The 15,266-nt window shown below is 37.6% G+C and overlaps 1 protein-coding gene across 2 annotated transcripts in view; it reads right to left on the bottom strand.

The window, feature by feature from the left end:
- Nucleotides 1-15,266, bottom strand: part of LOC124804285 (ras-related protein Rab-5C) — a 30,697-nt gene that overhangs the window by 14,245 nt on the left and 1,186 nt on the right. For both annotated transcript variants that reach the window (XM_047264739.1, XM_047264740.1), the window contains exons 3-4: nt 13,743-13,894; nt 2,359-2,575 (exon numbers count right to left, since the gene is read on the bottom strand). In XM_047264739.1, coding sequence (XP_047120695.1) covers nt 2,359-2,575; nt 13,743-13,894 — 369 coding nt within the window. The remainder of the gene's footprint in view (nt 1-2,358; nt 2,576-13,742; nt 13,895-15,266) is intronic.

The following is a 15,266-nucleotide window of genomic DNA, read 5'->3' as shown; positions in this document are numbered from 1 at the left end:
AGATGAAGATGAAATGGGAGATATGATACTGCGTGAAGAGTTTGACAGAGCATTTGAAGACCTGAGTCGAAGCAAGGCCCCAGGATTGGACAGCATTTCATTATAACTACTGACAGCCTTTGGAGAGCCATTCCTGACAAAACTACCATCTGGTGAGCAAGATGTACGAGACAGGCAAAATACACTCAGACTTCAAGAAGGATATAATAATTCCAATCCCAAAGAAAGCAGGTGTTGACAGATGTGAAAATTACTAAACTATCAGTTTAATAATCCACGGCTGCAAAATACTAACATGAATTCTTTACAGACGAGTGGAAAACTGGTAGAAGCCGACCTCGGGAAGATCAGTTTGGATTCCGTAGAAATATTGAAACACATGAGGCAATACTGACCCTACGACTTACCTTAGAAGCTAGATCAAGGAAAGGCAAACCTACATATCTAGCATTTGTAGACTTAAAGAAAGCCTTTGACAATGTTGACTTCAATACTCTCTTTCAAACTCTGAAGGTGGTAGGGGTAAAATAAAGGTCGTGAAATGCTATTTACAATTTGTACAGAAATCAGATGGCAGTTATAAGAGTCGAGGGACATTAAAGGGAAGCAGTGGTTGGGAAGGGAGTGAGACAGGGTTGTAGCCTATCACCGATGTTATTCAATCTGTATATTGAGCAAGCAGTGAAGGAAATGAAAGAAAAGTTCGGAGTAGCTATTAAGATCCACGGAGAAGAAAGAAAAACTGTGGTTCGCCGATGACATCGTAATTCTGTCAGAGACAACGAAGTACCTGGAAGAGCAGTTGAACGGAATGGACCGTGTCTTGAAAGGAGGGTATAAGATGAACATCAACAAAAGCAAAACGAGGATAATGGAATGTAGTCGAATTAAGTCGGGTGATGCTAAGGGAATTAGATTAGGAAATGAGACACTTGAAGTAGTAAATGAGTTTTTCTATCTGGGGAGCAAAATAACTGATGATGGTCGAAGTAGAGAGGATATAAAATGTAGGCTGGCAATGGAAAGGAAAGCGTTTCTGAAGAAGAGAAAGTTGTTAACATCGAGTATAGATTTAAATGGCAGGAACTCATTTCTGAAAGTATTTGTATGGAGTGTAGCAATGTATGGAAGTGAAACATGGAGGATAAACAGTTTGGACAAGAAGAGAATAGAAGCTTTCGAAATGTGGTGCTACAGAAGAATGCTGAAGATAGATCATATAACCAATGAGGAGGTATTGAATAGGATTGGGGAGAAGAGAAGTTTGTGGCACAACTTGACTAGAAGAAGGGATCGGTTGGTAGGACATGTTCTGAGCCATCAAGGGATCACCGATGTAGTACTGGAGGGCAGTGTGGACAGTAAAAATCGTAGAGGGAGACAAGAATGAATACACCAAGCAGATTCAGAAGGATGTAGGTTGCAGTAGGTACTGGGAGATGAAGAAGCTTGCACAGGATAGAGTAGCATGGAGAGCTGCATCAAACCAGTCTCTGGACTGAAGACCCGAACAACAACATTTTTTTGTGCGTATCCTGGTAACATGATGGCCGAGGAGTAAAAACATTCTACTACAGAATGCCTGCACAGGAAGAATCTTAATAAGACCACTGACCTCACTGAAAGTAAACAACTCAGCACATTTCTCTATACTTTCAACAATAAGTGAGCTTTCATGTTCAATTTACAGTATATTTTCACTTGTATCCTTGACACAATCATAGTGGACCAATACGTATGACAAGTTCAGCACCAATTTTTTTTTATGCTAATTTGCAAAGCTTTCCTCAGCAACTTTATTAAATTTGTATCTAATGTGGTATTTGTGTTCAGATCAAACTTGTGAAACTGTACGTGCATACTAACCAATTTAACATTGTTAATTTCCAAGAGCAACACAATAAAATGGCAAAATACCTTATTGTGTGGCCAGAGTTCTGTCTTTCGTTTTCATTACTTGTCTATGTATTGATCATATTTTGTGAGCTAATTCACAAAATAGCTTCAGAGCACTCCTATGTGAGTACATTTAACATAATTTCTAATGTTCTTTTAAGTCCAATGCTAATGGTATACAGTTTTGCATTTTCTTGTTCCAGTTTTATTCAATTTTTTCTATCTCAATATCTGATTTAGCTGCTTCTATATTACTTCAGTGTTTTTCAATTCAAAGCTCCAGTAATTAAACAGTTATCAATATGCAAATAGCCAACAGAATTTAAAAACCTGTCACAAATGTAATAAGGTGCAAGGTGGAACAGGAAGGTTTAAAAAAATTGTAAATACAATTAATTTTATGAGTAAAATTGTGCACACTTGTCAGTAAAGGAATTTACATCATGTACTGTGTTGACTCACCAATTGCTAGGAAGATCTCATTCACATTCATTGCAGTCTTAGCAGATGTTTCCATGAACAAAAGGCCATTTTCTTCTGCATATCCTTGCGCATCATCGTGTTCCACCACTCTCTTGTTAGCAAGGTCAGACTTGTTTCCAGCCAAAGCAATCACAATATTTGGTGATGCTTGTCTCTGAAGCTCTTTCACCCACGTTTTTGCTCTTGCAAATGTATCCTATATAACATTATGTAATTTCAAAAATTTATAGCTAATCAATAATCATGATCAAACAGTTTTAAGTGATTTTTCACAAAAATCATGTACCAATTTTTAAAAATCACTGAAGACTATCTCAGAGTGTACTTACCTTTATTTCAAATGGAGAATATATTAGGGACATAGTGCACATTAACAATTTTTGTGTGAATGCAGAATATGAAAAATGTTCCACAGAAAAAATTATTAAGGATGTAACTTCTGGTAATATGCGAAGTTGATACACTGAGAATAAGTAAAGTGACAATGAAAAGGAGTTGGCCACTAATGGGTGAAAGTTTACACAGATTTAACAAGACAATTTCCAATTACTACTCATCTGAGGTCAAAATAGTTAAAATGAGATGCAGAGAAAATCCTACTTTAAAAAATCACTAAAAGAAAAGTTGCCACTAGCCATGTAGTAGAGATACCGAGTCACAGATAGGCACAACAAAAACTAAGTCGCAAATATAAGCTTTTGGCCAATAAGGCCTTTGTCAAAAAGTAGACTGCGCGCGCGCATGCATGCACACGTGATCCTCTGGCCAGAGGCTGTAGTCATATGTGCGAGATTTATTTGCGCACACGCACACACACACACACACACACACACACACACACACACACACACACACACACACACACACACACACGTATATTTTCGACAAAGGCCTCATTGGCTGAAAGCTTATATCGCAACCGTCTTTCTTGTGCCTATCTGCAACTCAGCATCTCCACTATATGGTGAGTGGCAACTTTCCTTTTCATGACCTTGTTACATTCATCCTGGATTTTCTATTGTTTAATTACAATTCATTTTTGAAATGAACACTTCAATCTGGTAGTTTTTATAGCTGGCTGGCACAGAAATGCCAAGGATCATTCTAATTGTTCTAGCAAGGCAATTATGTCAAAGTTTTCCACAAAACTAGGCTTTTATTATATTTAAAAGATACATGATCACAAACAACTTTCAGGTTAGTATACTTTGAAGCAACCTGCAAAACTAAGTCTTACAACTGGTCTTTCTGTAAATTTGCAGCCATTCGGTTTCAAGGAAAAGCCTTAAATTTGTGCATGTTTACCTTTTCAGTGGCTTGGTGAACAGTAAAAACATTGTGCACTGTAGTAGTCTTACACCACTTTTCTTTCCACGAAATTTGTGGCTAACAATTTCAAGTTTTCTCAATTTGTGCTAATCTTAATTGTGCGAGAGCACACATACACCTGCACTTAGCTGATTTTGTACTGCTGACCATCTACACATGGCAGATTAATACAGTGTCACTTTTTATATTTTCCATCATTTGGTAGTTTTTTCTACATTCTTGCGATGCGGTTCATGTAAGTCAAAGACTGTTGTCCCAAACGAGTGCTATCTGTCAGACAGGGGGAAGCAAATTATTATTTGTGGGGACTTCAATGTAGATTCTCTGAAAGAGGGTAAGAGGAAAAATGACTTTGAAGTATTACTCGGTTCTTTCAATTTGACACCCGTTATTGATTTTCCTACTCGGGTGGTAAAGGGTAGCAGCTCACTGATAGATAACTTCTTTATAGACCAAGATAAGTTTAACCAGATAAATGCTCAGCCTGTTGAGAATGGTCTTTCTGAGCATGGTGCACAGCTAGTTACAATATATGACATAGCTCCATTCAGCAATACTAAACAGTCCTCCAAAGCAGTACGTTCAGTCAACGATTTAACAATTGCAAATTTCAGGGAAAGCCTACAGCAGTTAGACTGGGATGAGGTGTACCGTGAACCTGATGCCAATTTAAAATATAATTTATTTCATGACATTTTTGTAAATGCATTTGAAAACTGCTTCCCCAAGAAAATAGTTAAATATACTCGTAAGAAACCTTGTAACAAACCATGGCTTACTAAGGGTATAAAAATATCTTGTAACCGGAAAAGGGAAATGTATCTGACAGCAAGAAAGAGTAGTGACCCAGAAACTATCAAAAATTATAAAAACTACTGTGTTATATTAAGAAAAGTTATTAAAAAATCCAGGAGTATGTGTATCATGTCTGAAATCAGCAACTCTGATAATAAAATTAAAACAATTTGGAATATTATTAAAAGAGAAACAGGTCAACCAAGAGCAGAGGAAGACAGTATTACCATCAAATTGAATGAAAGCTTTACGGACAAAAAGTCAGAAGTTGAAAATATTTTTAATAATCATTTTCTAAATGTTGTGGATATAGTAGGATCCAGGTGTTCATTAGAAGATGCTAGGCTGTTAATGGAAGAGGCCATACCGATGCAATTTGATACAATTGAAATCTCACCCACTTCTCCCTCTGAAATTAGGAAAATAATAAACTTGCTTAAAAGCAAAAACTCACATGGAATTGATGGCATTTCCAGCAAAATACTAAAAGCTTGTTCTCAACAGATAAGTAAGATTCTCAGCCACCTGTGTAATAGCTCTCTGGAACAGGGCATTTTCCCTGATAGACTGAAATATGCTATTGTTATGCCTTTGCATAAAAAGGGGGATAGATCTGATGTCAACAATTACTGTCCAATCTCCCTTCTAACAGCTTTATCCAAAATTTTTGAGAAAGTAATGTATTCAAGAGTAGCTTCACATATCTGTAAAAATGAAGTACTAACAAAATGTCAGTTTGGTTTCCAGAAATGTTTTTCAACAGAAAATGCCATATATGCTTTCACCAGTCAAATTTTGAATGATCTGAATAACCGAACACCACCCATTGGGATTTTTGTGATCTCTCAAAGGCTTTTGATTGTGTAAATCATGAAATTCTGCTAGACAAGCTCAAGTATTGTGGCATCAGTGGGACAGTGCACAAATGGTTTAATTCGTACCTAACTGGAAGAGTGCAGAAAGTTGAAATAAGTAGTTCTCGTAACATGCAAAGATCAGCACATTTCTCAAACTGGGGAACTATCAAGAATGGGGTTCCACAAGGGTCAGTCTTGGGTCCTTTGTTGTTCTTATTATATATTAATGACTTGCCATTCTATATTCATTAAGAGGCAAAGTTAGTTCTCTTTGCTGATGATACAAGTATAGTAATCACACCTGACAAGAATTAACTGATGAAATTGTCAATACTGTCTTTCAGAAAATTACTAAGTGGTTCCTTGTAAACGGACTCTCACTGAATTTTGATAAGACACAGTACATACAGTTCCGTACAGGGAATTGTATGACGCCATTAATAAATATAGACCTTAATCAGAAGCATATAGCTAAGGTAGAATATTCCAAATTTTTAGGTGTATCCATTGATGAGAGATTAAATTGGAAGAAACACATTGATGATCTGCTGAAACGTTTGGGTTCAGCTACTTATGCAATAAGGGTCATTGCAAATTTTGGTGATAAACATCTTAGTAAATTAGCTTACACCTATTTTCACTCATTGCTTTCATATGGCATCATATTTTGGGGGAATTCATCACTGAGGAATAAAGTATTCATTGCACAAAAGCGTGTAATCAGAATAATAGCTGGAGTCCATCCAAGATCATCCTGCAGACATTTATTTACGGATCTAGGGATATTCACAGTAGCTTCTCAGTATATATACTCTCGTATGAAATTTGTTATTAACAACCAAACCCAATTCAAAAGTAATAGCAGTGTGCATAACTACAATACTAGGAGAAAGGACGATCTTCACTATTCAAGATTAAATCTAACTTTGGCACAGAAAGGGGTGAATTATACTGGCTCTAAAGTCTTTGGTCACTTACCAAATAGTATCAAAAGTCTGACAGATAACCAGCAAGTATTTAAGAAGAAATTAAAAGAATTTCTGAATGACAACTCTTACTCCATCGAGGAATTTTTAGATATAAATTAAGAAAAAAATAAAAAATAAAAAAAAATAAAAAATAAATAAATAAAAAAAAGAAAAAAAAACACAAAAAATAAAGTTGTTATATTAACTTAAGTATGTTGTTAAATTAACCTAATTATGTCATGTATTGGAAAATTCGACTCGTTCCACATCATTACGAAATATCTTATTCGTGATCCATGGAACTAGTATTAATCTAATCTAATGTCACTTTGTTGTGAAGCATCTTCAGTGACCCATAATATTTATTTTGTATGTAATTGTGTAGTATACTAGTTACAGATAAAATATTACAAAGTTTTTCTTTTTTGTAGCTTCTATTTCATGATATTAAATTACAATTTGTTCCTAATTACAATTTTTAAGTAGAACAAAGGTCCAACAAAAAACTAATGTAATAACAAACCTGTAATTATATAACAGTTATATACAAAAACATGTTTCACATACCACTGAAGACTCTTCACAAATAAGATTTGTAATGCATATGGCACTTCATTTAGTTGCATTAACTAATCCCATCCCAAGGATGGAGTTTTACATGCAGGATTTAAACTGGCAACTACACAGTTGGCTTCCTGCCAATGCGGACACTAATAGGTTACTAGTATACCCTAGTTCCTGGTATAAGTCTTAATGACTAGATGCTCAGGTTGTCGTTTAGACACCGCAAGGTGTGTTCTCTACTTATTTACATTTAGATGACTAACTGAAGTTTGTCAGTTTAGTTGGACCTCCTTAGCTGTCCAAACGCAAAGCTACACAACAGAAAAATTATTACATAGCAGTTATGATGCCTGGCTTTATTCTTAGTGAACCCACATAATTGTTAATTATGGTTTACTTTTTCTTGAAGCTCTTATCTTCATGTTACCCCTACAAGCTAATTCTGAAAATTGTGTGTTCATGTTATTACCCCCCCCCCCCCCCATGAACCATGGACCTTGCCGTTGGTGGGGAGGCTTGCATGCCTCAGCGATACAGATAGCCGTATCGTAGGTGCAACCACAACGGAGGGGTATCTGTTGAGAGGCCAGACAAACGTGTGGTTCCTGAAGAGGGGCAGCAGCCTTTTCAGTAGTTGCAAGGGCAACAGTCTGGATGATTGACTGATCTGGCCTTGTAACAATAACCAAAACAGCCTTGCTGTGCTGGTACTGCGAACGGCTGAAAGCAAGGGGAAACTACAGCCGTAATTTTTCCCGAGGGCATGCAGCTTTACTGTATGATTACATGATGATGGCGTCCTCTTGGGTAAAATATTCCGGAGGTAAAATAGTCCCCCATTCGGATCTCCGGGCGGGGACTACTCAAGAGGATGTCGTTATCAGGAGAAAGAAAACTGGCGTTCTACAGATCGGAGCGTGGAATGTCAGATCCCTTAATCGGGCAGGTAGGTTAGAAAATTTAAAAAGGGTAATGGATAGGTTGAAGTTAGATATAGTGGGAATTAGTGAAGTTCGGTGGCAGGAGGAACAAGACTTCTGGTCAGGTGACTACAGGGTTATAAACACAAAATCAAATAGGGGTAATGCAGGAGTAGGTTTAATAATGAATAAAAAAATAGGAATGCGGGTAAGCTACTACAAACAGCATAGTGAACGCATTATTGTGGCCAAGATAGATACGAAGCCCACGCCTACTACAGTAGTACAAGTTTATATGCCAACTAGCTCTGCAGATGACGAAGAAATTGAAGAAATGTATGATGAAATAAAAGAAATTATTCAGATTGTGAAGGGAGACGAAAATTTAATAGTCATGGGTGACTGGAATTCAAGTGTAGGAAAAGGGAGAGAAGGAAACGTAGTAGGTGAATATGGATTGGGGGACAGAAATGAAAGAGGAAGCCGCCTGGTCGAATTTTGCACAGAGCACAACATAATCATAACTAACACTTGGTTTAAGAATCATGAAAGAAGGTTGTATACATGGAAGAACCCTGGAGATACTAAAAGGTATCAGATAGATTATATAATGGTAAGACAGAGATTTAGGAACCAGGTTTTAAATTGTAAGACATTTCCAGGGGCAGATGTGGACTGACCACAATCTATTGGTTATGACCTGTAGATTAAAACTGAAGAAACTGCAAAAAGGTGGGAATTTAAGGAGATGGGACCTGGATAAACTGAAAGAACCAGAGGTTGTACAGAGTTTCAGGGAGAGCATAAGGGAACAATTGACAGGAATGGGGGAAATAAATACAGTAGAAGAAGAATGGGTAGCTTTGAGGGATGAAGTAGTGAAGGCAGCAGAGGATCAAGTAGGTAAAAAGACTAGGGCTAGTAGAAATCCTTGGGTAACAGAAGAAATATTGAATTTAATTGATGAAAGGAGAAAATATAAAAATGCAGTAAGTGAAACAGGCAAAAAGGAATACAAACGTCTCAAAAATGAGATCGACAGGAAGTGCAAAATGGCTAAGCATGGATGGCTCGAGGACAAATGTAAGGATGTAGAGGCCTATCTCACTAGGGGTAAGATAGATACCGTCTACAGGAAAATTAAAGAGACCTTTGGAGATAAGAGAACGACTTGTATGAATATCAAGAGCTCAGATGGAAACCCAGTTCTAGGCAAAGAAGGGAAAGCAGAAAGGTGGAAGGAGTATATAGAGGGTCTATACAAGGGCGATGTACTTGAGGACAATATTATGGAAATGGAAGAGGATGTAGATGAAATGGGAGATATGATACTGCGTGAAGAGTTTGACAGAGCACTGAAAGACCTGAGTCGAAACAAAGCCCCCGGAGTAGACAATATTCCATTGGAACTACTGACGGCCGTGGGAGAGCCAGTCCTGACAAAACTCTACCATCTGGTGAGCAAGATGTATGAAACAGGCGAAATACCCTCAGACTTCAAGAAGAATATAATAATTCCAATCCCAAAGAAAGCAGGTGTTGACAGATGTGAAAATTACTAAACTATCAGCTTAATAAGTCACAGCTGCAAAATACTAACACGAATTCTTTACAGACGAATGGAAAAACTAGTAGAAGCCAACCTCGGGGAAGATCAGTTTGGATTCCGTAGAAACACTGGAACACGTGAGGCAATACTGACCTTACTACTTATCTTAGAAGAAAGATTAAGGAAAGGCAAACCTACATTTCTAGCATTTGTAGACTTAGAGAAAGCTTTTGACAATGTTGACTGGAATACTTTTTCAAATTCTGAAGGTGGCAGGGGTACAATACAGGGAGCGAAAGGCTATTTACAATTTGTACAGAAACCAGATGGCAGTTATAAGAGTTGAGATGCTTGAAAGGGAAGTAGTGGTTGGGAAGGGAGTGAGACAGGGTTGTAGCCTCTCCCCGATGTTGTTCAATCTGTATTGAGCAAGCAGTAAAGGAAACAAAAGGAAAATTTGGAGTAGGAATTAAAGTTCATGGAGAAGAAATAAATACTTTGAGGTTCGCCGATGACATTGTAATTCTGTCAGACAGCAAAGGACTTGGAAGAGCAGTTGAATGGAATGGACAGTGTCTTGAAAGGAGGATATAAGATGAACATTAACAAAAGCAAAACAAGGATAATGGAATGTAGTCTAATTAAGTCGGGTGATGCTGAGGGAATTAGATTAGGAAATGAGGCACTTAAAGTAGTAAAGGAGTTTTGCTATTTGGGGAGCAAAATAACTGATGATGGTCGAAGTAGAGAGGATATAAAATGTAGGCTGGCAATGGCAAGGAAAGCGTTTCTGAAGAAGAGAAATTTGTTAACATCCATTATTGATTTAAGTGTCAGGAAGTCATTTCTGAAAGTATTCGTATGGAGTGTAGCCATGTATGGAAGTGAAACATGGACGATAAATAGTTTGGACAAGAAGAGAATAGAAGCTTTCGAAATGTGGTGCTACAGAAGAATGCTGAAGATTAGATAGGTAGATCACATAACTAATGAGGAAGTATTGAATAGGATTGGGGAGAAGAGAAGTTTGTGGCACAACTTGACCAGAAGAAGGGATCGGTTGGTAGGACATGTTCTGAGGCATCAAGGGATCACCAATTTAGTATTGGAGGGCAGCGTGGAGGGTAAAAATCGTAGAGGGAGACCAAGAGATGAATACACTAAGCAGATTCAGAAGGATGTAGGTTGCAGTAGGTACTGGGAGATGAAAAAGCTTGCACAGGATATAGTAGCATGGAGAGCTGCATCAAACCAGTCTCAGGACTGAAGACCACAACAACAAATGTTATTACACTGTCATGGGAGTGACGAGTATTGGAGCTGTAACCTTACTGAGTTGTGAACTACTTTGCCTGGTAAGAGCTTTGGTTGGAGAGAGAGAGAGAGAGAGAGAGAGAGAGAGAGAGAGAGAGAGAGAGAGAGAGAGAGAGAACGATCATTTACTTATCTGAATGCCAAGCAAGTCTTAAAATAATAAGCCTTAAGCACAAAACTTTACAGAATATATTAAATGCACGCAAATGAACAAGCAGAACAGCAAGCTATGCTGAAAATGACATGGCAGGGAGTATTTCACAGGGCAGCCAGTAAAACAAACAAGTATGGTAAAAGTTTAAATCCTGGTGACAATGTCAAAGATTGTTTCATCAGAGCAAAGTCTGTTTCAGTAGCTATTCTGAGACTGCACAGCTTACACGACATCTGAATGCAGCTGACTGAAGGTAAGATTAATCTGCTAAACTAAGTAATTTTCATGTCACATGTACATTAACTAATGAGTTAATGAACACCTCTTGTCCATTGGGGAAAAAAAAAGTATTTTAACCCCCCATGAAGAGATGCAAACTTCTTTCACAATGATTTTACTGATTAACAGTTCCACTACGCCTAAAAGGTCAAAACATTTAGGAAGCAAATTTTTCATTATATCAATAATCACATTTGAAGAAATAACCTCCATATGGTTTACCGACAGCATTATATAACCCCCTGTTAAGGCTGAAACCTGCGAAGTGCTAAGCAAATTACAATACGAGGGCCTTCTCCAGAATATGTATTTAAAAATACCCATGCTGGCAATGTGCACAACACTCTTTGTTGAAGTATTTGCACAATTTTGCCATTCCGAGAATTTAATTTTTTTAGCAATGGCATGTGTTCAGAATTATGAAGGAGAGAAAAAAATCAATGAATCATTTAAATTTATTGAACAAAATACATGTCATCAGAGAATGGTATTTATTACATCACCTGGCATACAATTTACATGGATTTCATGCTGATATCAGCCATTTCATTTCTGTAGTAATCTGCTAAAAAATTTATTGTTTTCGTTTAGCAATAAGATTTATGGGGCATACAACACAGTCAAATAAATATCAAAAAGTTAACGTAAACAATCAAATTCTCATACTACATACCTACAAGTTATGAGAATATACAACACCAGTTACATTTTTAACATGTTTTAGAGAAGCATGTTAATTGAGCAGTACCCCATATGAACATATTTCACTAAGTTTTGGCTCTATGCAAAGCATCTATTGGCGTGGAAAATTTGCAGTAGGGTTTAATATTTGTTCTTCAGTGTCTAGTTATGTTTCTGGAATACTAATTTGAAGTTTAGACATTCATGGGAGAAAATCTCAAATTAAGAAAGTCAGCCATACAAGGTGCATTCAAGTTCTAAAGCCTCCGATTTTTTTTCTCCAGACTGGAAAGAGAGAAACATGCGCATTGTTTTGAAATGAGGCCGCGTTCATTGTCAATACGTCCCAGAGATGGCAGCACCGTATGGCAGATGGAATTTTACCGCCAGCGGCGAGAATGAGAACTGTTTTAAATACTTAAAATGGCGACGTTTTCCTTACTTGAACAGCGTGCAATCATTCGTTTTCTGAATTTGCGTGGTGTGAAACCAATTGAAATTCATCGACAGTTGAAGGAGACATGTGGTGATGGAGTTATAGATGTGTCGAAAGTGCGTTCGTGGGTGCGACAGTTTAATGAAGGCAGAACACGTGTGACAACAAACCGAAACAACCTCAGGCTCGCACAAGCCGGTCTGACGACATGATCGAGAAAGTGGAGAGAATTGTTTTGGGGGATCGCCGAATGACGAACAGATTGCCTCCAGAGTTGGCATTTCTGTGGGTTCTGTGCACACAATCCTGCATGATGACCTGAAAATGCGAAAAGTGTCATCCAGGTGGGTGCCATGAATGCTGACTGACGACCACATGGCTGCCGGTGTGGCATGTTGCCAAGCAATGTTGACTCGCAACGATAGCATGAATGGGACTTTCTTTTCATTGGTTGTGACAATGGACGAGACGTGGATGCCATTTTTCAATCCAGAAACAAAGCGCCAGTCAGCTCAATGGAAGCACACAGATTCACCGCTACCAAAAAATTTCAGGTAACCGCCAGTGTTGGAAAAATTATGGTGTCCATGTTCTGGGACAGCGAGGGCGTAATCCTTACCCATTGCGTTCCAAAGGGCACTACGGTAACAGGTGCATCCTACGAAAATGTTTTGAAGAACAAATTCCTTCCTGCATGGCAACAAAAACGTCCGGGAAGGGCTGCACGTGTGCTGTTTCACCAAGAGAACGCACCCGCACATCGAGCTAATGTTACGCAACAGTTTCTTCGTGATAACTTTGAAGTGATTCCTCATGCTCCCTACTCACCTGCCCTGGCTCCTAGTGACTTTTTCCAACAATAAAAGACACTCTCCGTGGCCGCACATTCACCAGCCGTGCTGCTATTGCCTCAGCGATTTTCCAGTGGTCAAAACAGACTCTTAAAGAAGCCTTTGCCGCTGCCATGGAATCATGGTGTCAGTGTTGTGAAATATGTGTACGTCTGCAGGGTGATTACGTCGAGAAGTAATGCCAGTTTCATCGATTTCGGGTGAGTAGTTAATTTGGGGGGGGGGGGGGGGGGAAGGAGAAATGTCAATATGAGCCATCAACTTCAATCAGTGACATAGGAAACATCCAACAAGCTCCATAAACAGTATGGTGACTAATGTGATTAGCACTTTTTCAAGCAGGCTAAGCTATATCAGTGTCACCCCAACCTGTTTCCCTTACTTCCCACCCACATTAGTTGGCTTCAACTAACAACAAAACTGAATATACATACTGAAAGGTGACTTTATAGCAGCCATTAACATCATATAACTGGCCAAAGCTGACAACCTATCTAACATTTCTTTTGACCCCAGAGGAGATATTAGTGAAGCAGGTCCGCAATAGATTTCACCAACACGTTCATGTTGAGGCTTACTGCAAATGTTATTACGAAATTAAACTTCAAAACAAATCTTTCCAACATGACTACAGTTTGTCTGCCAATACTTCATAGCAGACCTTACCTGGTTTGTTATATCATAAACAACAATTGCAGCCTGTGCACCTCTGTAATACATGGGTGCTAAACTGTGGTATCTCTCCTGACCAGCTGTATCCCATATCTCAAATTTCACTGTCGTGTCTTCCAGACAAACAGTCTGTGTTAGAAATGCAGCTGTAAATTTATTAAAAATATTTTAGCAGAATAATGTGTTGCAATACATACTGTTATAAACACTATTATTGTAATATTAAAAAATTACTATCTTCACAGTAATTCTGTAGCTCTTTCATTGGAAGCTTACATAAAAACTATTCTTTTACAGTCTTTGCATTATGAGTACACTTTAGTAGAATTTTTACTTATTTGTAGGAACATTTACATATTGCATATTAGAAGAATTATTACATCATTCCTCTCAATGTAGCAACCTGGGTGCAGAAGAGTCTATATTGTCAACTATGGCAATCAGTTTAATAATCTACAAAACATCAATTTTTATTAGTAGTCATTTTGGTATTAGTCCATCTTCAAATTAACACTAACAAATATTTTTCTAATTTTGTTATTCAGGTCTCAAGAGCATTTGCAAATGCTTATGGTAAAGATATGTATAAACTGGTATTTGATTCCTGACAATCTTATTTTGGAGCTGAGTGTGAAATATTTTTAAAAATTCTCTGCTTGAGTAGCTATAATTGACTCCACTGATTATCAAACTAAATATAAATTTCAACTAGAACCCGAAAAGTTAAAATAAATCTCATCTTCCAGAGAGAGAGAGAGAGAGAGAGAGAGAGAGAGAGAGAGAGAGAGAGCACTCTTAGAAGTACTTGCCACAAAAGGAGGCAAGTTTGCAGGTTCTAAGTGTGGGCCAGCATAGTTTTAATCTGCATGGAAGTTTGGTATGTTATTTTAACCATTTTCAAGTGGTTTTAATTAAAATGTATGCAAACATAATGCACAGTTACTGAAGTCGGTTACACAACTACAACCATTAACCCTTAAAAGCAATTTACACTTTGATAAGCAAAGGACACATCATTTGATTTCGTAGACACAGTTTGAACTTAAGACCTAACCAACCTGCAACAGATTCGTCTCAATTCACAACAGACCAACGAATTATGTCTGTTTCCATTCTATTCAATGATAATCACAAACTATTACTTTTGGCAATCTTTCACCTTCTTATACAGTATGTTAAGTTCCACAGAACATTTACTTTGCTACTTCATGTACAAATAACTATAGTATGATTTGCGCTAACAGATTTTGATTGACATCATTTCCCTATACATGTCATTTTTGCATTTGTTTACTTCCGTAAAATTTTCAATAGCCTGTGAAGAAATATTCATGGTACCTCATATTCCAGCAGCATAGATGTAATCAATGCCAATGCTATGTTGGCATTTATCCACGGAAAATCTGCAGGTAATAAGTTTTTAGAAACCCTAGATCTCTGTTATAGCACTGTTCGAAAGGGTATGTTTTAAATTTCTTTTCATCCAACTACTTTAGTTAATCTGAGTAATTTATTCCC

The sequence above is a fragment of the Schistocerca piceifrons genome, chromosome 1 (genome assembly GCF_021461385.2).
Source record: "Schistocerca piceifrons isolate TAMUIC-IGC-003096 chromosome 1, iqSchPice1.1, whole genome shotgun sequence".
In the NCBI taxonomy this organism is placed as follows: domain Eukaryota; kingdom Metazoa; phylum Arthropoda; class Insecta; order Orthoptera; family Acrididae; genus Schistocerca; species Schistocerca piceifrons.
The sequence above is the reverse complement of the archived record's forward strand: the minus strand, read 5'-3'. Positions and strand labels throughout refer to the sequence as shown.